This window comes from Micropterus salmoides, unplaced genomic scaffold (assembly GCF_014851395.1).
Source record: "Micropterus salmoides isolate LMB-PRFRI ecotype aquatic unplaced genomic scaffold, ASM1485139v1 Ms_hic_scaffold_1, whole genome shotgun sequence".
In the NCBI taxonomy this organism is placed as follows: domain Eukaryota; kingdom Metazoa; phylum Chordata; class Actinopteri; order Centrarchiformes; family Centrarchidae; genus Micropterus; species Micropterus salmoides.
Genome location: NW_024040040.1, coordinates 19,425,962 through 19,451,825, shown reverse-complemented (window position 1 = coordinate 19,451,825; position 25,864 = coordinate 19,425,962). Strand labels below are relative to the sequence as shown.

Sequence of the window (25,864 nt, the reverse complement as noted above, 5' to 3'; positions counted from 1 at the left end):
AACTGCATTTCTTTAGATTTTTTGCCCTTTTGCACATTTTCATCCTCATCCGGAGCAACGTTTGATGACTAATCGAAGAAAAAGAAAGAGCTCAGAAGATAAAACCTCCTGCATGGGTACCCACTGCATCTACCTGCTCCCATCACCTCCTCTATTAATATTTGAGTATGGTTTACATAAGTGGTCTCTGAGGTTGTGGCAGGAGATGTTTTACATCCAATTTCTCTGTTTTCTTCAAAATTTCACGACATTGATGGATTCTTAGTCAGATGTGAAGTGACTTTCAAAAAAAAGAAGTTGTTTGGCATCGCCGCCGCCGCCAATGCTCCTCCTGTGAGACGAGTCCCAGCCAAATAATTTCCACTAATGGAGACAACTCCCCCTCAGAGCTCAGCTAATGTCTGATTCTCTCTTCGCCAAACTGTGGGTGGTAAAAACTGATTAGAATGAAGCACACTGAGCAGCAGGCTGGATGTCAGGAGATGTGAGACGGACAAGATGTGGTGATAAATGTGAAGGATGTGAAATGTCTAGTGATTCATCTTAACAAGGGCCACTTGTACCCAGTGTTGGGCACTAATATTATTACTGTTCCCAGTAAGTAGTAGTGTAGCGGATTACTCTTTTCCATAGCAGTAATATTGTTGCAGTTACTAATCCAAGTAAAGCTGCGTTACTAAAAAGCAATTTTGTTGTCCTTGACATGAAAGCGCAACTGCACTGCAGGTCAGCGGCAGTTTAAGTCGAGAAGCCAGACTATATGTTGTTCTAGTGGGCCGTTAGCCGAAAAGCTAAAGGAAGAATAGAGAACGAGGGACGAAGGCATTCTTTAACATTGTCGTCTGTTGTAAACTTTCAACCGCAAACAAGTAAAAGTAGTATAGTAGCCTAACGTAACTACTTACTTTTAAAACCTAGTAATAAGTAAAGTAATTTACTTTAAAGTAACTTTTTTAAGGAATAATAAGTAACTAGTAATACAATACAACACTGCTTATAACACTTATAACACTGCTTCTAACCCAGGGAACAGTTACTTTGCTGGGGTGAATGTAGAAAGATTTTGTAGTTTTAAATATTAGAAATTATGTTTTGATTAAAAAAAAAACCAACATATTGAGTCAGCTGTAATATGTAAACAGTACATGTTGCTATCGAGAGTGGTAACAACCAGTTAGCAAGCGGGCAGAGAGGTCGAAGATGAAAACAATTGATAAGATGTTAAAATAGTTTCCGCGACCCTGTACGCAGGATCAACGATTGACGATGGATGGATGGATGGATTTTTCACAAATCTGTCAAAATCTGTCTTAGTGAGTACTTCTCCTTTGCCGAGATAATCCATCTCCCACATATCTCACATTTAAGTTGGAGGCCACTGGTCCATTACACTATGTTCTCTCCACTTATTTTCCTAGCTACATTTCTACCATCCATATCCAACATGTGTCTACCTTTTCTTACTAATTAGACACTTGGAAAGTTCCAGGTCTTCTTTTGGATGGAATCATTTGTAATCAGGAGATTAGTTTTTTATTAAAAACTACCTAAGCCAACCAGCAGACAGCTAGCCTTCCAACAAGTTAAATGTTTATGAGCAAATTCCCCTTTCATCCCCTGACATTTTCAAACTTTTAGAGGAGACACCCCTTGTGACTCAAAGTGTCTTTGGGCAAAATGCTGACTGCCTACTGGCCTCATGAATGACGCAGCGCTTTAAAAACCTTTGTGGACAGCAGGGGGAAGGAGAAAAAAAGAAAAGTATCCACTCCTCAACAGATAATGGCGATCCCAAATACGACATAACTCAACTTTGGAAAAGCTGTTTTCTAGTCCTAAGCAGAGCAGCGATCCAAGTTTTCTGGGCACTCAAATCATAATTTACTGTATATCCCTTCAAAAGTAATTGGCTTTAACCAAATGAGAGCACAGAGGGAGAAAGGGTTAGATCAGGTTTAATGAGCAGTCTGACTAATTATTTTTCAAGCTTTTTGAGGATTAAACCAATTAAGGAAAATCAATGTTTGAGCTCAGATGCCATGCATGCTCATAGTAAACATTAACACACACACACACACAGTGATGATACGAGGCTGCTGTACTGTACCTGCTGTGAGATGGCGTATCCAATGACAGTGTCTCCCTGAGGGACGTTCCATGTCACCATGGCCGAATGTGCCCTCAGCTGGGTCACCGATACATTCACCGGGGCTGCTGGCACAGCTGTTAAAACACACACACACACACACACACACATTAGGCTACTTGCTAGGGACAGTGAATTACATAAGAGTCTGCACATCAACTTTGGCGAGCATTCATGACCAGCAGATGCAAAGAAAGCCCAAATTCTAACTATACATTTTCCATCACCAATCATTTTCTGAGATCAAACTCTACTGCAGTTCCTGGAAATACACTGTCTGCATACATTTGGCCATATAGTGTGTGTGCATACAAAACCAATTGGACAAAAAACTCACATTCACTCCTTTTCAAACTGTCTGCAGAGACAAAAGGAAACCTTGTTATATAACCTTAGGCCAACACAAACAATGTTATTTCTCTATAAAGAAAATCATTTAAGATTTCAAGCTTTTATCCCTCCCAGGAAAATGAATATATTAAAGATGAATAAACTTTCATGAATTATGCATATGAGCCTCCTAGCCTAAAGACTCTTAACAAGTTTAACAATCCTGTCTTCTTTTTCTTTGTTACTGTTGCATTTTCTTCTATTTATTTATTATATTCTTCTATACATGTAACTTGTTGCAGTGAGAATTTTAATGCAATGCACATAACATTTAGTTTAAATGAAATGTGCTATATAAACAAAATTGCCTTGCCTTTAAAATGTTTGTGTTGGAGAACGTCCTGCAGCACTTCATATAAATGTTTTTGTACGGATTAAACAAATGAGAACATGTTAATTAATGAGGTTTAGAGTTGCTGGTATGCAGCTGGTAATTATATTATCTTTGGACAGTCTAGCTGTTTCCCTGTTTCCATTCATTATGCTGAGCTAAACTAAGCTGCTGCTGGCTTCAGCTACATATTTACCGCACAGATATGAGAAGACAGCTTCTTCACAAGAAAATGAATCGGTGCACTTCCTAAAATGTCAAACTACACCTTTAATGCCAGATGTCTGGAAAAACCTTCAATAAAATGCAAAGAAAATTATTTAAACCTCTTTCATATACACATTATGTAAAGGTTCAAAATCATAAATCCACTGCTTATACAATTTATACTGGTGTTCCGCAAGGATCTATACTTGGGCCACTGTTGTTCAGTCTTCATGTTAATGATTTGCCCTTGGTTTGTCCCGATGTAGAAATCCATCCATTATATGCTGATGATGCTGTTATTTATGTACACAGCAGCACAAAGCAGCAAGCTGCTTCAAAACTGACCAGTGCAATGAACTACATTACAACATGGCTTGACAGATCATGTCTTATGTTAAATGTTATAGCATATTCTAGCATGTTCTTTTCAAAGCAACCATGTAGCACTCCAGACCCAGACATAATAATATCACGTTAAAATTTGCACGTTGTGACTGAATCCAAGTATCTGGGTGTCTGGATTGATTTGAATCTCTCTTTTAGAACTCATGTAAAAATTATGTGCAAACGAGTTAGATTTAATTTAAGTAACTTTAGATTTGTTAGGCAATCACTCAGCTTTGAAACTGCTATGATATATATGAATGCCATGATTATCCCACATTTTATATATTGTTTGACAAGCTGGGCACAGGCTAACAAATCCACAATGAAGCCACTTGAAAGTCTTTTTAAACATACATACATATCAAAGTTTTAGATTAGAAACCTAATAGTTTTCACACCTTTCAAATCTTAAATACCCATTGGCTTCTAAGTTGGGAAAACTTGATCAATTATTGTAACCTCAGTCTAGTTTATAAGATATTGCACAGCACTGCCCAACCTCCACTGAAGAGATTTGTTATGCAGAGAGCAGGCACTCATGGTACCAGAGGTATCACAAGAGGGGATTGTATCATTCCCACTCGAAGAACGGTAGAAGAACCGTGCTTTTAGTCAGTCAGCGTTCTCTGTAACAGCATCTAAATAATGGAATCTATTGCCAATGCTGATAAGAGAAGCAAATACTTATTCTTTTACTGGTCAGCTTAAGAAGTGGCTAATTGATATAGATATGTGCACATTAGACTACTGACTACCTACTGAGATTTGTTGCTTGTTTGCAGATTGCCCCGGATGTTTTGACCGTAGCCCTGAATGTAACTCAACAACAACAACAAAAATATTTTCCATGTTAATATGCAATAATCTTCATGATGCAGCCTGTCTCGCAGGCCTTCAAAGAGCAGAGACTACTCGCAATAATATTGCTACATTTTCTTTACCGTTACTCAGCCCGCCTGCGTTTAGAATGAGCACGAGAGGATAGAGAGAGAGAGAGAGAGAGAGAGAGAGAGAGAGAGCAATGCTCACAGCTTCAGGGATTATTATGTTTTTGAAAAGTGCTCTACAAATAAGGATTATTATTATATTATTATTATCCGCGACTTCTGAATTGTCCCTGACAAAATTTTAATAAATACAATTAAATATAAATGTTGTCGGTCAATGTCTAGTCAGTGTAGGCCTATAGCTACACAAACGGTTAACAGTCGCCCAAAGTAGTGAGAGAACATCACGACACACCGCGACGCAGACACCTGTCGCGCTGTGTCCTGCTGTCTCTCTCCCACTCGCTCAGAGACACTTTGCTCTGTTTGACTATCTCTCTGCTCCAGGATGCTTCATTCCCTTTAAAGTGGATCTGTGATCTGCACTTTATTAGAAGTGCTGAAGTGAACATTAGTGTGGAATTGTGGTGATATTTCTGTCTGATCACAAGTATTTTCAGTTTCGGTTTTCTTTCTCTGATGAAGAGCAGTGCGCTCCTCTCGTTGAGTAGTCAAATTTTTTATTTATATTGGCCTAACTGTTTTTTAAAAAACGATCCGCTAATAAAGCATCATCCCTATACTGACATTGGGCTGGCCCAATCACATCTCTTATTAGCCCCCCTCTAGTTTAGTTAGCTAAGTTAATGAAGTTAAGTTATCCAGGTGTAGTTAGCCTGCATAGTTATTGCAGAAAGTTGGCTAACAGAGGGTCTTCATTTTATTTTTTAGTTTCCTCCTCTTGGTTTAGTGTGCTGTTCATTTTCATTATGGCATTTGTGCGTGCGGTGTTGGAGGACAGATGACGAAAACGAAAACGCGTCGCACTTTCACCTGCCACTGTCTTATTTACAGTCTGCAACATGCATTTTACTGACGGCCGTTTTACCAATGCATCGGCGGAGACACCCACCACATCCCCGCGGTAAAGTAAGCGCAGAATAAAACGTACTAGGAGTTATCGTGTGCGGTCCATGACAGGACCATCAATTGTATGATTGATAACAGCTGATACCCGCACATTAGTTTCTATCATGGGTAAGTAATAGCTACTCCTGCCAGACAGTAAAGTGTACTAAACTTTACAGTGTAGTGATGTTAACACAGCACATCATTAGTGAACACTCCAGCCGGTCAGTTTTGGTTGTCATGGTAGTGTATTACGTCCGACTATTGACCGCATCCTCATTCTCTGTTTGAGAAAGAACGTTAACCAAAAACGGCAGTTAAAACTGGCTGGAGGGGGGCTTTAAAGCCCAAATTTTTCAGGGGGAGGACACCCAGACCCCACAGTTGAATATTATCAGTGTTAATTATTATCATTATCAGTAGTAATTATAAAATTCATAATAAATGTAGGCTACATATATAATTTACTGTTGCTTTATAGACCTACTTTGGGTAGGCGGCAGTGGGGGGTGGGGGGTTAAAACATCAAAGATTTCTGGCTAAGCCCCCAATGTTTCAAGAGCCTGGAAACGCCCCTGCTTACTACTATTTTGTATATATTGTTATTACTTGTGGACTGTTATAAGTCATTTTATGTAATTTTAAATATTTATTTTAGGTTGCCCTCATAATAAATGGCCCTCATTTACAGTTATTTTACAGTTAATTAATGTGCACTATCCCTGTCAAATAAACATATATAAGTATAAGTATAAACAGCCACAGTGATACTCCATCATGCCCACGTGTGTTTTAGTCAGTGTGAGTTTCCATCAGCTGCCTATCCCAGTGTCCTTGAGAAAGACAATGGTGAGGACGACTTTCCCATCCACTCTGTCATGAAGAGTCAATGTGGATTAAAGTGTCAGCTAAATGGCTAAAGTGTAAATGTATGATCATGTGAGAAAGATGAGAAGCACACACACGTACTGTACTTACACACTCGAGTGCTCATATTAATGATTCTCTGGGGGCAGGTTAACATTGATGGGAAATCTGAAGTGTTCACTGGGCGAGTGTGAGAATTTTTTTATGTCACTCAATCACCAGTAATAGCTGTGACCTCTACTGAGAGGGAGGGAAAGAGAAGGTTAATAAATTCGCTTTGGTTTCTGTTTTGTTCACGAGGAAAACAGCTGGAATTAGGAGGGAAGCAAAGACGGAAAAGGGAAAGTAAAAAAAGAGAAGAAATAAACGGTTATAGAAACAGAGAAAGAGGAGAACTGTAGATATGACCCTTTTTCACAAAAGCTAAACAATTGGAAAGAAAGACAATGAAAAAAGACAGAAAGAAACAGAAAACCAGAAAGAAAGGCAATGAGGCAGAAAATATGACAAAATATGACAGAAAGACAGCAAGAAAGAAGAAAATAAAGACAGAAAAACATTAAATCAGACAAGACATAAAAAGACTAAAAAAAAGATAGAAAGAAAAAAATACAGACCAATAAATAAATAAAGACAATACAGAAAGAAAGAGACCGAAAAAAAGAGAAAAAATATTGACAAAATGAGACAAAAATAAAACAAAGAAAGAAAAAAGGAAAAATAAGAATGGCAGAAAGAAAGAAGGTCCAAAAGATTAAAAAATACAGACACAAGGAGAGACAGAAAAAAAGAGACAAAACAAAACAAAAAACATTTACCTAATGACATATAACCCAGAAAAAGAAAAAGGCAAGAGACAGACAGAAATAAGCAGGAAAGAGATGAGCAGGCATCCATCTATGACTTTCCTCTTACTGATGATTTATGATGAAATCTATAACCAGATTTTTACTGTGCACAAGGAGCTATTGATGAGTTCATTTCATCCACTCCAACTTCGTCTTCTTTAGTGCAGGACAAGAATAGCACTCCATATTCCTCATCAATTTCTCTGGCTGCAGAAGGCAATTAATATGTGCCCACTGGAACAGCATGCATGTCCTCATGTGTGTGTGTGTTTCTATGTGTGCATGTGGTTTATAAAAACACCATGAGATGGGAAGGAGTCTGCACAGCAGCCAATTAGGGCATCAAGGCTAAAAAAGGACTGAGGAGGATAAAGAATGTAAATGGATTAAAATGATGAGGTTTTGCATTATGGCCAATTAAAGTCACACTGAATTTGGAGTCTACATGTTTATCTACATGTTTTGTGAAATAAATGAAAATAATAAGGATATTGCAGGTATTGTGCATATTTCTTAAAAGTTTTTAAAAAGAGGATAAAACTGGTAAAACAGCTTTAAACGTTTATACAAGACCACCCCCCCATTTCATCAAACCAAATACAGTGTTGGTTGTACTGTTCAGCATTAATTGTCTCCTTGTCTAGGTGTACTAGTAAATGAACTAATATCAGATTATGATATTGATTTATTTGGTCTTACTGAAACCTGGCTGGGTGATGGAGAATATGTTAGCCTAAATGAATCCACCCCTCCCAGTCATATTAATACTCACATTCCTCGAGGCACAGGCCGAGGAGGTGGAGTTGCAGCTATCTTCGACTCTAGCCTATTAATCAGCTCTAAACCTAAACTAAACTATAACTCATTTGAAAGTCTTGTTCTTAGTCTTTCGCACCCAAGTTGGAAATCACTGCAACCAATTCTTTTTGTTATAGTGTACCGAGCACCTGGCCCGTATTCTGAATTCTTATCTGAATTTGCAGAGTTTTTGTCAACTTTAGTCCTTAAAACGGACAAAGTTATTATTGTAGGGGATTTTAATATTCATGTAGATGTTGAGAATGACAGCTTCAGTACTGCGTTTATCTCTTTGTTAGATTCCATCGGCTTCTCTCAGAGTGTTCATGAACCGACTCACTGTTTTAACCACACCCTTGACCTTGTTTTGGTGTATGGTATTGAAATTGAACATTTAGTGGTGTTCCCACAGAATCCCTCTTTATCCGACCACTGTTTGATAACTTTTGAGTTTGTATTGCTGAACTACTCGCCATTGGGCAAAAATTTCTATACAAGATGTCTGTCTGATAGTGCTATAGCTAAATTTAAGGATGCGATTCCATCAGCTCTAAATACATTATCTAGTCACAAAGTAACGGAGGACTCCTATGCTAATTTCAGTCCCTCCCAAATCGATCATCTTGTTGATAGTGCTGCTGGCTCGCTGCGAATGACACTCGACTCTGTAGCCCCTCTAAAAAAGAAAATACTAAAACAAAGACGGTTAGCTCCATGGTATAATACTGAAACTCGCAAATTAAAGCAAATATCACGGAAACTTGAGAGGAATTGGCGTTCCACCAAAGTGGAAAATTCTCGTTTAATTTGGCAAGATAGTCTTAAAACTTATAGGAAGGCCCTCCGTAATGCCAGAGCAGCGTACTACTCGTCATTAATAGAGGAAAATAGGAACAACCCCAGGTTTCTTTTCAGCACTGTAGCCAGGCTGACAGAGAGTCACAGCTCTATTGAGCCAAGTATTCCCATAGCTCTCAGTAGTTACGATTTCATGAGCTTCTTTAATGATAAAATTCTAGCTATTAGAGACAAAATTCACCAAGACCTGCCCTCAACTGGCACCGACTTATCTCTAAACTCAGGAACCTTAGAAACAGCTGTAGAACCAGATACATGTTTAGACTGTTTTGCTTCCCTCAATCTTTACCAACTAACTTCAATAATTTCTTCATCTAAACCATCAACCTGCCTCTTAGACCCCATCCCGACTAGGCTGCTTAAAGATGTTTTACCCTTAGTCAGCACCTCTATACTAGATATGATCAATCTATCTTTATCAACAGGCTATGTACCACAGTACTTTAAAGTAGCTGTAATTAAACCTCTTCTGAAAAAGCCCAAACTTGATCCGGATGTTTTATCAACTATAGACCTATATCTAACCTTCCATTTCTCTCTAAGGTTCTGGAGAAAGCAGTTGCTAAACAGCTGTGTGACTTTCTACAGAGCAATAGTTTATTTGAGGATTTTCAGTCAGGATTTAGAGCTCATCATAGCACAGAGACAGCACTGGTGAAAATTACTAATGACCTCCTTATTGCATCAGACAAAGGACTTGTCTCTGTACTGGTTTTATTAGATCTTAGTGCTGCATTTGATACCATTGACCATCAGATCCTATTGCAGAGACTGGAATATTTCATTGGCATTAAAGGAACCGCTCTAAGCTGGTTTAAGTCCTATTTATCAGATCGATTTCAGTTTGTACATGTTAACGATGAGTCCTCCATGCACGCCAAAGTTACTCATGGAGTTCCTCAAGGATCTGTCCTTGGACCAATCCTCTTCACTTTATATATGCTTCCTTTAGGCAATATTATCAGGAAACATTCCATAAGCTTTCATTGTTATGCAGATGATACTCAGTTATATCTATCGATCAAGCCAGATGAAACTCATCAGTTAGCTAAACTTCAAATGTGCCTTCAGGATGTTAAAACCTGGATGAGCTGTAATTTTCTTATGTTAAACTCAGATAAAACTGAAGTTATTGTTCTGGGGCCTAAGCACCTCCGTGACGCATTATCTAAAGATATAGTTTCCCTGGATGGCATCGCCTTGGCCTCCAGCACCACTGTGAGGAATCTTGGAGTTCTCTTTGATCAGGACATGTCGTTTAAGTCCCACATTAAGCAAATTTCAAGGATCGCCTTTTTTCACCTACGTAATATTGCGAAAATAAGGAACATCCTGTCTAAAAATGATGCAGAAAAACTAGTCCATGCATTTGTTACTTCTAGGCTGGATTACTGCAATTCCTTATTATCAGGCTGCTCGAAAAAGTCCATTAAGACTCTTCAGCTGATCCAGAATGCTGCAGCACGTGTTCTGACAGGAACCAGGAAAAGATATCACATTTCTCCTGTCTTAGCTTCTCTGCATTGGCTTCCAGTAAAATCCAGAATAGAATTTAAAATCATTCTTCTTACCTACAAAGCTCTTAAGAGCTCATAGTACCTTACTACCCCACCAGAGCACTGCGCTCCCAGAATGCAGGGTTACTTGTGGTTCCTAGAGTCTCCAAAAGTAGACTAGGAGCCAGAGCGTTCAGCTATCAAGCTCCTCTCCTGTGGAACCAGGTTCCAGTTTGGGTTCAGGAGGCAGACACCATCTCCACATTTAAGAGTAGGCTTAAGACTTTCCTCTTTGATAAAGCTTATAGTTAGGGCTGGCTCAGGTAGTCCTGAACCATCCCTTAGTTATGCTGCTATAGGCCTAGACTGCCGGGGGATTTCCCATGATGCACTGAGCTCCTCTCTCCTCTACTTTCTCTCCCTCTGTATGCAACCTTATCCCATTATTGCATGTTACTAACACAACTTCTCCCCTTTCTGGTAGTCTTGTGCTTTCTCGTCCCTCTCCTCTCCTCCTATCACTTCCTGCAGGTTTTCTGGCTCTGGAGCTGTGGAGTCTGGATCTGTGGCTGCGGGTCGCCTGCTGCCCCCGTGTTCCTGCTCGACACCCTCTACTGCAACGACTATTGTTGCTAGTCTTATTGTTATTATAATCATTAACATTACGATGGTTACCATTAACACTATTATAAATATCTGTACCATTTTTCATTTAGTTTATAGCAACATTACCTTCGCTGTCTGTACCTCTGTGTGTATATTGTGTAGGCTGCCTCCCTCCCTCTCTCTCCTCTCCTCTCTCTCTCTCTCTCTCTCTCTTTCTCTCTCTCTCTCTTTCTCTCTCTCTCTCTCTCTCTCTCTCTCTCTCTCACCCCAACCGGTCGAGGCAGATGGCCGCCCACCCTGAGCCATGGTTCTGCTCGAGGTTTCTGCCTCTTAAAAGGAAGTTTTTCCTTGCCTCTGTCGCCTAGTGCTTGCTCTTGGTGGGAACTGTTGGGCTTCTGTAAATATCATCACAGAGTACGGTCTAGACCTGCTCTTTTATGAAAAGCGCAGTGAGATAACTGTTGTTGTGATTTGGCGCTATATAAATAAAATTGAATTGAATTGAATTGAATTGTCTTGAGCTGGACATTGTAACCATTTATTCATGACTTTAAGTTAGCCATTTTAACAGTTTAATATGTTTAGCAAAGTCTTTCAACCATTTCTCTGATCTGGTTTAGCTATTTCTGTTTATCCATTAGGTTACTTTAAGCTAATCATTTCAGCTGTTCATTCATTACGTTTAGCCAATTTTTAGCTAACAATTTTCACTGTTTATCCATTAGGTTACTTTAAGCTAACCATTTCAACTGTTTATCCATTACTTTAACACTTTAAATTGTTAATCCATTTATTAATCCGATAGATTTGGCTAACAATTTCAACTGCCATTACTTTTAGGACATCATTTAGCTAACTGTTTCCCCATCAGTTTAGCTCTCTATTTCTACCATTGCCTTACCTTTAGCTAACTACTAACCTCAACCTCTCTACTCGATAACTAGTCTTCAGTAGGCTACTCTCAATTCCAAAAGGTGTTCAAGCGTTAACAGCTGACTCAGGGACTCAGGAAGGTCAGAGGGTTGGGCTACACAAATTACCCATGTGTGTGCATGTCATTTCCTCCTTCACTTATGTCTGCATGTTAAGAGTTTTTTAAAAGTTGAATAGGCCTATATCATACAAAGTAGGCCTGCATTATGATTCAAGTTCAATTTTATTTAGTGTCTTGTTATTCAAAAACAGAGTGGCTGCTGGAATATTAAAAAAATTCTAATCCTACTTCTAAGGTGGTGGCAATCACAAACATTATTATTCCATTAATATTAAGGTGTTAATTAGATCACCATCATTACACCAGTGTTGACTTAGCTAATAGTTAACCACCATATTAATCGTGGAACAAGTTGTACCACCTCTGTACTATATTTTTAGTCCCTTAACATGTGGAATTCTATTGGTTCCATTTTTTGAAATTGACCTGTCTTCAATCTTTTCTTTTCCTTTATTTTAATGAAGTATTCATTACGTTATTATAACTGCCACACTTCATAGTGGGGTTTTCTTGCCTTATGTTCTATTGATTTACATGATGACCAAAGGACATGATTTACATGTCCTTTGGTCTACAAAGGACTCCTGAATCCAATGCCATCTTGTTTGGAGCAGCATCAACCAAAACAAAAAATTACTCTGGAGGCAGACTAAAAAATAATCTAACTGAAAGCATCCATTCAGGCTCTGTGGAGTATGGCCATAAATGTCAAGCTCTATCTCACGCTAACAAGCTAACCACAGCGAATTATGCAAGCTACAACCTCTGCTCCTTGTAGGACATGCTGACCTGCCTGCCAAAACTGGTCCAGAGTCACTGAAAGGAAAATCCACCAACACTGTAATACGTGAGAGTGCATCAAGTTCATTCAGTCTGCCTTGTCTGCCTCAGTTTGTGGCTTCCTGTATTTCCCAGAATGCTGTTTGGCAGTGCACAGGGAAGGATTATGAACTTGTTGCCCTCAGCATGTGTAGGCAGAGTAAATGAAAGCATAGCAAGAGGGGGGGCGTTTTCTGAGATTAAAGCAAAAGTATGTTGACACCCAAACATTAAAACCATATGAGATTGTTGAACACCTTATTCTGAAACTTTAGGCATTAGTATATTGTTTTAACAGCCTCCACTCTTCTGTGAGGACTTTCCACAAGCTTGGCTGCAGGGACTTATTCCCATTCAGCTAGACCAATCACGGTGTGTTAAGACTGAATGTGAAGAGAATTTTAAAGGTGCATACAAAGTCAATAGAAGATGCGATGGATAAACAGAGATTCACTTTGTTGCACAAAGTGAGGTGAACGTGCAACCATGCAAGTTAAAAATGTTGCAGAGGATTTATGAACATCTAAAGAAAAATCTATTCCTGGTGAGGTCTGAGATCAGTCAGAGGCTTTGCTGTCACACGCACTTGCACAAACACATGATTAGTGCATAGGTTGCTAGCTCGCAGCTAACATCTTTACAGTGTGTACACTGGCTGTGAAAGCTATATTTTTACTGTTTACCTGATCATTGTTGCAAAAACTAATAACTTTTCAGAGTTGTAAAATCTATTATAAATGACTGCGTATTGTTCTGGCATTTGATAAGCCTTCTAATTCACAGATCTGTTAGTCAAACTGGACTTCCTGGGTAGTATTTCACATCTCACTGGTCCCTGAAACATGCTTTCACCAACGCAGGCTCCTGCATTTATTTAAAGCATGGCTGGTTTCAGTATTCAACAGTACTGACCCAATGGCAACATGTGCTTCACATTCTTTCTGAATACATTTTGATGTCGGCTGGTGTTGGGTGATAAAGCTTGGCTCACATTCGGTGTTCCAGTTCACCAAAATAATGAAATGCAAGTTTGTAGTCTCATCATGCTACACACACAGAACTTAACAGATAAGATATTGTAGATAGATTGTAGATAGATTATGTGTATTAATATATGGTAACGTAAAATAAATAAAATAAAATAAAACAATGAGCTTTATACTTAAGCAATAGCTTAACAGGCCGTGGTATACGTTCATTATATCACAGTTAAGGGGTGTTGTTTGGCCTGAAGTGAGCTATTGCTTTTATAAAACGGTTACCAAGTATGGCAAAAAGAAGGTAGGCTAACAGACGCACTACAATTTGACTTTATTTCATCAACAGACATTTCTTTATGAATACAAAAAGTAGTCCCACCAGGCTTCTGGTAGGCTACAAATGACAGGTGCTAAGCAACATACATCAAAGGCAAGAATTATTAGAACTATTTATTTATATCTATTTGCACGTTGCCGTTTGTTGTGCAGCGACTTACAGTTCTTGTTTCTCTGTAGCCCCTATGCTATATGAGCAATAGTCTTTTAAACAGGCTGTTGAAAGTTAAACTTTGTTGGAATATCACAGACATCTGGGGCAAGTAGTGGACTGCTGTGTGTGTGTTTGTGCGTTTTCGTGTGTGAGAGAGGGAAATGTTGAATCACGTAATAAGTCTCTCTCTCTCTCTCACTCACTCTCTCATTATTTTATTTATTTATCTCCGCTGGTAAAATGCAGATCTGTATCAGATCACATTTTAATACCAGGTGTAGGCTAAATGGGGCGTGAGAACCCCATGAAGCTCGGATTATAACTCAAACCCTGTTCGTGGTGGAGTGATACAGATCTGTGCGAAGGAATTCGACGTCATAGCCATTGTATACGCTCATTATATCACTACTATGAACCAATCAGATTGCTGATTACATATACAAAGGCTATATACATACACGTATACACCCAGAGCATTCTGCAGGGCATTTTTTTATTTGCCTCTGGGGAAAATGTAAACAGCAGCAACAAGACGATAATATGGTTTCATCTTCACATTAAAAAGTCTAAAATTAGGTTCACAGAGTCCATCTTGAGCACCAACACAGAGTCTGTCTCCTTTCATATTGCCAGAGTCTTGCACTGACAGTTCTGAACATGGACCACCAAGTGCTAGATCCTGGAAGTTGATGGAGCAGGTCTATGGCTGTGTTCAAAACGGAAGGCAGTTGCCTCGCTGCCTTGCTACCGTAGAAGACAGCTGCCTCAGAAGGCATAACTTTCAAGTGAAGGCATCTCTGTTTACATTGATTTCGAACAGCCTTCTTGGGCAGCGCTTAAGGCAACATGTGACGTCAGCACACCACCTCTAGCCTTAGCATCAGCTATAGCCAAATGCCTAACAGACGCCTCAGAAATCATACTGAACAAACTTTTTTGGTTACAGTCATGGGCTAATATGATAGTTCAGTGTTTAGTTCTCGCTAGCTTTTCAAAAATCAAAGCGAGAAAACTTCTAAAAACGTTTAAAAACGTATATTTGTATACAAATTTGACATGTTTGTCTGCCATGTTGACCAGTTTTTGAAAGCTACCATGGCAGCAGCAGCGCTGGTTTATGGGTAATAGGCAGCATCAAGCACCATCGATGCTGCTTTCAAAACTGGCCGTTACGGGGGCAAATTGAAGGCATCTTACGACAGGAAGAGATGTTCGAGCCATTTGGAACAGCACTGGATGCCTCGCTATCCACCTTCTGAGACAGGAGTTTAACCCATTTCGAACACAGCCTCTGTGAAGATGTGGATACAACAGTCTCTGATTTCCGTTGCTTCGCCAACATGAGTACCACTTTGTCCAGACCTTTACAAGCAGCCTTTAGTCCAAACTGGGCCAACATGACTCCAATCCCAGCTATCTTTCCTCTCCTCTGGGCGGTCACTGCACACGCCTTGGTGCCTGCTCCAGTTGTTTGGGCTGGGTGGATCATGGTCCGCTGCTCTTTAATCCAAAAACCCTGTCATAGAACACGTGTTTCGGCAATAAAGCCGGAAAAAACAGATGAAAAACAAAAGTGTAGCAAAGTTTTGCGACACACACTCATATCTAAATGACAAAATAGGTCGATTGACATGTGTCCCAAAATGACTTACATGAAAAGTACCAGTCCAGCAACAGGTGTACTGAATACTTATTCCATGTTATATATTGCACCTACTGGAGGTAAGTTTGTGGTATTGCACATTGTGTGTATGTGGGATCAGGTAGTGGTCAGTAAGGAGTGAGGTGTTTCTGTCCCTCCTTAATGTCCTGTGCCACGAGCCTGACAGTGGCTGGAGTTTGTGGAAACGGGCTTTGTAAGGTTCAAATACATGACATACATCATGTGACATAAGTATGTAAGTTCACTTCACTGATCCATCCATCCCACCACCCTCCTTACACAGACTTTGTCGTTCTTTATACTACATCACCTGACTTCTTCTGCCACAAGAGGTTACAAAAAGTCCCCCCCAAATACGTAAATATGCGTTGTAATGAGCTGCTGCATAAATACGGCCGTTTTTCTGGTGAGGGCGGGCTGAATATAACGTATTTACACATTATACCGCAGGAGGACGTTTAGGAGGATTTTAAGGAGGCAATTTTCCTTTATGAAGGGAAGAGAATAGAGTACATCCAAAAAACAAACATAAGCACAAATAGTAAAAACATGCCGAAAAAACCCATCCTCCACCTACACACGCTCCACAGAGAAAAACACATGAAAAGCTGTGTTCCCTTGTCTCTGCCAATGACAGCCAAGATTCCCCTGAAGTCCCATCGCGTTACGGCTGCTAAATCCCCACCGCTTTCATCTGCCAGGGCTGCGATGGAGTGCACACACGGTGAATAGACTTCTGCAATTACCTTATATACACCAGGACAGGAGATGAAAGGGGAGGCTTAGATAGAGTCAGGAAGACAGAGGAAAAGAGATGGAGATATGAGAGAGAGAGAGAGAGAGAGAGAGAGGATGACAGAGGAATATGACAGAACAAGGGATGAATGAGTCAGAGCAAAAAATAAAAGATGAAGAGAAAGCAATTATCTCAGGCAGATATCAAGAGATGGCAAGTGAATTTTCAGTCTTTTCGGTTTTGAGAGAAAAGACAGACGAAGGGCAAAGTGAGATGGATGGACGGAGCGGGAGGAAAAAAGATCAATTATGGTGGGAAAGGTAGCGGGAAAAAAGCAAGTGATGGAGAGAGGGCGGAGGGAAAACAGTAGGAGGAGGAGTAGAATGTGGATATTGATTAAATGATGAAATATAGCAGTCCAGGTGGATGTAAGAGCGTGCACACACAATTTTTGAATGTCCTCGTTTGTACATCATGTTTTTGGCTGGTTTGTCCAATTATTTATGCCCATTTACATTTTTTTTTTAAGATTTCAGGATGCATTAAGCCTCTTTCCAAGTCTATAATTTTACATATAAATGAGCGTCCATTACATCCAAGCCATCGCCAAACAAGCTCAAACCATACTGATTAAGGCTATCACAGCCAGGTAATTCTCTGTGTATTCACAGTATACTAAAGCTTTTACATCTGGTATCTGTGGTTACATTCCTGCACTGGCGCACCACTAATGATGCATTTTACACCAGCCAGCAATGACTGGTTTTTCCAGAGATGAAGCGGGGGGAGCAACCCAGAGCCATGTAGGGAGCTCCACGATCCACTGTTGGACAAAATGTTTGTTATTGAGAATTTCTTATTGTTTATTTATGTGCATTATGATTACATAGTTGGTGTTATGATTTGGCAATGTTGCATCGTATGTATGCATGCCTGTCAAGCCACTTGAACTGAAATTACAGTAAAATGAGATGACACAACTGTCTCTCTATATGTATGCCTATGGAGCAATCAGGGCAATGGAGTAGGCTACAGCAACTAGAAGTATGGCAGAGCCTAAGGCGGAAAAACTTAAGACAAGAAAATTTTTGATGTTCTAGATAAAAAAATAAAGGGTTACAGTCAAAAAAAGTAGGCAATGGACAAATACCAAAAACCACTTGTGTAGGGACGTCAGTAAGCTATGTAGCTATTACATTGACCTAAATCATGGATTGTTGTGCTGGTACTGTGGAAATGTCTCATGAGCCTGGGGCAAGCAGGCATACATCATGAGCATGCACTGACAGTCTTTGTAATTAAGTGGGCAAAATGTTCTGCACTGCAGGTTTAATACTCTTGAATACTCAGTTATCTAACAACATTTTCACAAGATGTCACAGCTGAAGCTTACAGTGATAAAAGTGCATCATCTATAGGTTCAGCAAACAAGACAAGAGTGGAAACTCAGATTAAACCATATTATCCTTCCACTTCATTAGAAATTTTAAGAAGAACATAAACACAATGTTTAGGAGATAACATCTGTTCTCTGGGGCGGACTGGGCCAAAAAATTCAGCCCTGGCACTGTAGCCACGCCAGCCGACCTTACCACGCATCCCCACAAACACACATTCACTACTTAGTCTACATTTGTATAGAGATGGTGAGATAATATAAGCAGTAGGCCTACTGTATGTAACAGCAAGGGCTTCAGTTTGTGTTGTAAAGAGTTGGTGACAAAGTCTGAGATTAGGGGTGAGATGAAAGACTTTGGTCATTAGAATAAGACGAGAAGATATTTTAACACTATTTTGAAGAAATATTCGACGATAAAATGTATGAGTGGGGATCTGGGGGATCCTCCCCCAGAAGATTTTGAGCATTAAACTCCTAATTTCTTAACTTTCTTGGACAATGTGTAGCAGGACGAGGGTGAGATTCTATTTAAATATGTAATAACAACTTAAATAAGTTGCCAACAATGCCACCTGGGGAATTTCACCCTAGGAAATAATATTAAAAGATAGGTCACACAGGTTTGCATGAAATAAGGCCAGGGCAGAGAGTGTTTCACATTTAAACAAATAATTTTATTAACAAAATACTAATTAGAAACAACCAAACCAAAAGTAACTTAACAAAAAAAAAAAAAAAAAAACATACCAACTACATATACTGATGAAGAAGGCATGCCATTACTGGATAAAATTAAAGTATGGGCCTAATAATTTAAAATACAATATACTATTTAAAATACAGTGGCTAAAAGATAAAGCAAAACACACCAAAAATGAATCAAAACGTGCAAATCAAACAAAATGCCAAATGTATAACTAAATATACAATAACTACACCCAACCAACAAAGAAATGCTAAAACCGGCAAGCCCGCTTAGAGCCAAGACGGAGCCGGAACTGGGCCGACCAGGCAGAGGGCAATCCCACAGGGGGAGAGAGAGCGACACCCAAAGCTGAGGCATGAAAAAGACAGACCGAGCCTCCGTTCAAACCCCCGCCGAGGCAGCAGTGCAGCAGATCACTGGAGGGAGGGGAAGATTTAGCACCATTATATTATATTATATTTCGCATGGTATATATTCAATCAAATGGGATTCAATACAAGAGACATGCATACATAATCAGCCACAGGCCAGATCGAGACACAGCAAACGATTCGCTCTAAAACAATCAAGGGAGCATTGTGTTTACTAACCACACACAGCAGACAGTTCCATTGGCATGCAAGCAGACAGCACACTTACCACACGGACCGAGAGCAAGTTGAGGCGTTTTGTATGCACGCGACGTGCATACAGAACGCCGACCGGTGACTCCGCAGGTTTAGGGGTATTAACCACCAGCTAAACTGTTGCGCTGCAGTCCATAACAGCTGTGACATCACCATCGCCAACAGCCGAGACGCCCAACCCAGGTAAGAAAGAGACTGACACAGGTGCATCATCACCTATACTTATAGACCACGGCAGTGGCATCCGGTTGTCAGAGCACCAGTGCAGTGCCATATAGTGGCGGGAGGGAGAAAAACCCTCAACTTGCCACAATTGCACATTTGTTTCTTCTGTATTCAAAATGCATTGCATGTTTCTTATTGTGCAAGTAAACCTTTCTCAAAGCATTTTCATTCAGCCTACAAGAAGACTGGGGGTCCCTATCTGTACCGATTCCAGCAACGTCCATGAACACAGTAGCCGATTTTAACATTGCAGAAAAATGTTTTCTCACACACTGCTGTCAACATTGGAATACACATGAATAAAAACATTACTCACTAGCCTACTTAATTCTGCTCTCCTTGCCTTCACTTCTAATATTTCCACACAAGCAAGGAGCATACACCTCTGCTGCAAACACAGCAGCTTGCCCTACCTCTTTCTTTTTCTCTCTCCCTGTATTTGTCAGCCCTCTTGACTTTCTCCATCAGCAGTGGGCTGTTTTATGAAGTGGCCGAAATGACACAGCACTTGCGATTTTCACCCGCGATACCGTTTTCACCCGTGGGTGCGCGGAGGAGGCTTGTTAATGAGGAAGCCAATCGAAACCGAAACCAACATTGTACCCAGTTGCACCTGCACCAAAGTGTTCACTGTTGCTTTACCTGGTCCGTGCTTGTGAAATATTGTGAGGATCGTTTCTCTGAGTGTTTCTCTGCAAAATGCTTAAATGGGTCGCCAAATATTTTGGGCAGTCCTTAAAATACCTCAATGGCTGCCCAAGTAGAGCTGATGTGTGGGAAACACTGATATTAATATCAATCTGACCAGCCCACCCCAAAACAAATAGTCCGGCCCCTCTGGCATATGCCAGAATTGCCAGGTGGCCAATCCCTGTCTGTTCTTCTTCTTTACCCTAAACTGGGAAAATTTACATTTGTTACACTTTTTACAGTTAAAAAATGTTGACAGGTTTACGCAGCAATGGAAACAGTGTGAACCACTCACATGTGTACATGTGTAAGATAAAAGTTAAAGCTCAGATAAATACATCTGCATTAAACTTCATATACGCTCTTTGCTGGAAACTGGCTCTCCTGGACCTCTGGTGAGAAATTATAGCTGAACCTAAACTGTTGTTTTGAGTCTGTGTTCCTTCAGAAACAGTCTAAGAACGTTTTTATTGTGGGCACAGAAGCATTCATGACAAAAGGTATTGAGGTTTTCCCTCATCTTTCTGTTCTTATTTGGTCCTCAGAAGTTCAGGAAAAACATGGATGCATACGCACCACGCACGCACCCAGTGGTCTGATCCTTCTCATATTGTAGTATACATGACGGATAAACGCTTCCACCAAGCTTACATTTCTTGTTTCTCTGAAGCCCCTTTCAACACTACAATGACTGTGTCTGTCATAAACAACAACAAGCCTCGTGACAGCCGTTGTTTAAATAATTTCTCCTGGAGTAGTCTGTGACGTACGACCCAGCCCCGAGAGCTAACAGTAAATCACAGTAAAGTAACAGTTTGCTAATAGACTCATGCAGTCTAATCTGGCTAATGGCTTCCCACCACTCTGTTTGTGTGTGTGTGCTTCAGGCTTTTATAACCCGGTGGGGACTTCAATCTGAATGCACACTTACTGATAGGGACTCGTGTCACTACGGGGACAAAATTTGAGGACCCCACTTTTGAGGGTTAAGACTTGGTATTAGGGTTCAGGTTACAATAAGGTCAAGGAACAAACGTCTGTGTGTTTGTGCTCGCAACCTCGAGATACAGTAACAACCTTTACATAATGATTAAGATACAGTATCATCATGGACGGATAATGAGACAATAAGCATAGACATGTTAAAGGCCCCAATCCCTCCTTTTATCTCTCTTTTAGGTCATTTTGTCTCTGTTGTTATTTGATGTCTTTTTGTGGTCATGGTGTGCCTCTTTATGGTTGTTTTCTCTCTCTCTTCAGTCATTTTGCATCTCTTAGTGGCCGCATGTTTCTCTCTGTGGTCATTTTAGGTCTTTCTGTAATCGTTTTGAGTCCGTTTATACTTATTTTCTCTCTCTCTGTAGTCGTTTGATTGTTGATTGATTCAACAAATGTTAACTGTCACTTCAAACAGAGGGGCTAGAAAAGCTCTGGCCCAGGGGTCCCTGATACCTCTGGCCCCTGGGCCTGTTCAGAAAGATAACCACGAATATGATAATATAAAAGTAAGACATGATATGATATATAAGATTTGTATTTCTTGTGCAACTTTCTGTCATCCAAATGTTGTTAATCCTTTTCTGGTTAATGACCACATTATGCAACAGCATTTTTGAACTGGATAATGACTGGAAATGTCAGCAATTAACTGTGCATTTTAATTAGACCTCTGCCGGTCAGGAAGAGTTACGTCTCACAAGAACCCATCAAAGTGAGTTCTGCTGAATGTTTGAGCAGCAACATGGCAGTGATGATGCAAAACTAAAACAACCCAGATAGAATAAAAAAAGGAGATACAGGAATCATTGAAATCGTCAGGTTACCAGGGAAGATCAGAGTGAGCAAAGAGAATAAATAACAACCAACAATGAGCAGAGCAGTGCAGACTGAGACTCTTCCCTGCATGAATAAGGAAGCACTTTACCTTGCTCCTATTTAAATAAGAACTCCTGTGGCCGCAGTTGGTGCATTTTTATGATCCCTATCGTGCTGCAAAAGGTTCAGCTTCATTCTTTGAGTTCTTTTCCAAAAACCCTTGTAGGATTTTTAGGCTGACATTGAACAGCTTTTCATCCACTTCCAAGGTTTCCATCTGGGAGCAGCGAGATACAACACAAGAAAACACAACTCAGTCTGGCCTCAGTCCAAACAGATCTTACAAAAATGTATCTTCTCGAGCATGGAGATTCATTCTTGACCTGAAAATACCAGTGCAGATGTTGTGACGCACATCTTACATCGCCTGAGCCCTAAAACCTAATTTTCAGTTGGTAGGGACTGAAAATCCCTACCGACTGAACACACTCAACACACTCAACTCCAAGATTTTAAAAGTCTTTGATTTGTCAAAAGAAACACTAAGGGCACGTGTGACTTCAGGGTCAAGCTCATATAATATAATTCAATATCAGCAACATAACTGGTCCAAAATTCAGCCACGGGTCTTTGTTACAGCTCTCTCTCTCATTTCATGTCCTCTTTCCACTAATGCTATATAAAGGAGGAATAAAATGCCCCAAGAAATAACAAAAACACACCACTGAAACACACAAAAGCTAGAATTTTAGGTGTTTAAATGGATGCTCTGAGCCTAAAGACTAAATCTAATGGCTTAAAAAGTTGAAACTGAACTTTTATTCTTGTATGTTTTACACGTTTTAAATGTACTATCTTGACATGACAACTGGAGCAAACACCTGTGGTGCAACCGAAAGCTCCAGAACAGCTACTAAATGGACCTGAACATTCAACTACCCACATTTTCCATCTTTGCATCCTCAAATATTGGATATTATTTATGTGTGCATAAATCTTTTCTTCCTGTCATCGGTAACATTTTGTACTGATTTATGTTGATGCTAATGCTGAACAGGTTGTTTTTCATGAATGAAAATCCTCAGCAGCATGCAGCGTGGTTGATGAGCTCCTGTGAAGATGAGATGTTTATGTCATGAGAGGAGAAGGTGAGGGCCATGTGGGAGAAACATAAAAGGCACAATTCATTGGCCAAATCAATACAGGGCCTCATAAATGCAGATTACTTCCCTCTTGGTAATCAGCTAAGGGGAAGCACGTCGATTTGGTTTTGTTTGCCGAAGGCAGCTTTGATTTTAACCTTGTATGAAGGTAAAGAGCCAAAGAGAGCAGGACTCTGACTTGTGGTTTGGGTGATTTCAGTGCCTGTGCATCCCTACTACAGCTAATTAAACAGGTCAGAGAGAGTAAAGTCAAAGATTGCTGTGAAATTTCAGTTCCCTGATAGACATTCAATTAGGGGGTAGACAGTTTTACAATAGCTGTTTGTCTAGTTGAATCCCCCCACTCACCCCAAATCAAACAGCTGAAGCAACACGTTAATGTAAGGCTGTGCTGCTGTCATGTACCTGGATGAAGCACCTTCCTATTTTAACACAGTGTGCAACATACAGATACTCTTTTGTTGCTTTAAGTGGCTTTAAGTTTGGCTTTAAGTTTGTTAAAAGGATCTTATTCCCCACCGTTTTAGAGTCTCACATATACATCAGCTAATCTAACTCTTCATTGAAGCTATACAGTATGATGATGCTTACACTGAGGGAAATACTCAAACCCAAGACACATGGGTGTGTTTTTTTATAGTTTTATACAGGTTTCTCCAAGATTCAGCCTGACACGTTTAGTTTCTTTGGAAATGTCGGCATCCCTCCTAGAATTTAAAATAGCGTTATCTAGTTTTGAGCAATGTTTGCCTGCACATGACGAGTTTGTACTGGCTGGACCACAGCAGGTGTTGGGGTAAAATTAATCAATGCAAAGAAAAATACACAGATAGGAGATGTTTGCACTGAGAAACATAATTTTGTCCTTTTTTCCCCAAGAGACAATATACATTGTAATTTTTCATGCCTATGCTTTATATATATATATTTTATACATATTTTCTGATGAAAACCAAGAAATAAAAATGACTATACACAAAGAAAAAGATCAAGCAACGTGCACCATGAACACTGAAAATTAGGATTTTTTTGTCCAAAATGCAGTATATTTTATTGTCTAATTTTGTTTGCTGGAGAAAAAAGAATTAGATGGTCAATAACAACAAAAACACACTCATCATAGAAAGATCAAGTATCTTGAAGTGATGAAGTCACAGTGTCCCCTTAGAAACACCTGACCTACCATCATACTGGTGTTATTGCCTATTTGTTCTGTTATTGCTGCTAATTTTACACAGAAAGGATAATTCCTCTTTCCATCAGGCATGCTTATACCTTATTTTTGAGTGAGGTTGTTGGAGAGACAAATAAATTTACACAGAAGCATGGTGCAATTTCATAATAAATATTGTGTTTTTACAATGTAATCTTGAATGTTCTCTCATGCTTAGTTCTGTCATTTTAGTTGGTTTATTGAATTTGCTTTCAGAATGAAAGAGCTTGTATTTGATGCCAATAACGCACCTTTTACACACACACACACACACACACACACACACACAAATACATCACAACCAGGTACAAAACATGCATCATTACATGCATAATATGTTTTGTATTAACATTGACAGTGAAACACAAACACACACACACAGACTTACTTGCTCCGACCATCCCCGGTGTTTGCCAGCAGGCCAGCAGCAGCAGCAGCAGCAGCAGCCCGAGGTCCAGGTGAGGAGACGCGGTCATAACCTTCTCTGTCTCCGCGCACACTCACGCACCCCTCTGGCTCTTCAGCACGCGGTCTGTTCTTCCTTTCCCCTCCTTAACTCTCCTGCGTTTTACTGGAAGTTTCCCCACAGGGTCACCACTGTTTCCACATCATCTCCATCTTCTTATGAAAAGAACCTGCGCCGCTTCCTCTCCTGCGTTGGTTTTACCCCCAACTTGGACAAAGTAGGTCAGTAGGTATGCAGCATTTCAAATACGCTAAATGAAAATGAAGCGACACTCAGTCCCTTTGCCTGGGTGTCAGATGCGCAGCAGAGCCCGCATAATCCCGCAGTCTGGAGAGAAGCTAACAGGTAGTTGACCCTTTCCGCCAGCCGGCAAATTTGCGTGAAATTGTCAGCCGGAGACGCAGAAATTCGCCTTTCTCCGCGGCAGGCGGGTCCGGCTGACGAAGAAGAGGGAAGAAAAATCGGCGTTGGTTGAGGATTTCAATAAATAATGACTGAAAGAAGCAGAGAAAATGGTGATGTTTAGGCGCCCGAGGAGGCTTGAGATGCAGGAGCGCAAAAGTGGTCTGTCTCACCCAGAGGGCTGGTTTAATCTGACAGATTATGGGAAGCACGGTGGATCAGAAAATGTCTGTCTGCAGGAGCTTCGTGGTAACTCCTCCAGCCAACCACGCACACACACACACACACACACACACACAGGAGGCAGGCACGGCGCTTCCTTCAGCACCGAGACTGACGTTACAAATCCTGTCACTACAGAGAGGATGGAGGAGGAGGACGATGAAGGAGGGAGAGAAACGATGGGGGTGCCAATTTAATCACTCTGAATTACCTGCATGTTATTAGGCGGCAGCTGTTGATTTTGAAAATCGATTACAAATACATTCCTTTGCAGTATTAGATTAAAATAATCTTTTAATTTACAATAGTGTGATACCACACAATATACCTAAAAGATAGTAACCATAAACTGAGAATCAATGTTCATGTTTTACCTTAGAGAAAGTTGCAAACAATTCCCATAACCAGCTTTGATTCAGACTGAAA

At 40.2% G+C, this 25,864-nt stretch overlaps 1 protein-coding gene across 1 annotated transcript in view; it reads right to left on the bottom strand.

Annotated features, from left to right (window-relative positions):
* LOC119904997 (fibronectin type III domain-containing protein 5-like) overlaps positions 1–25,540 on the bottom strand; it is a 38,982-nt gene extending 13,442 nt beyond the window's left edge. Inside the window, exons 1-2 of the mRNA XM_038721654.1 lie at positions 24,737–25,540; positions 2,108–2,223 (exon numbers count right to left, since the gene is read on the bottom strand). Of these exons, the coding sequence (XP_038577582.1) occupies positions 2,108–2,223; positions 24,737–24,824 (204 nt within the window). The 5' untranslated portion in view covers positions 24,825–25,540. The remainder of the gene's footprint in view (positions 1–2,107; positions 2,224–24,736) is intronic.
* Positions 25,541–25,864: the final 324 nt, after the last annotated feature.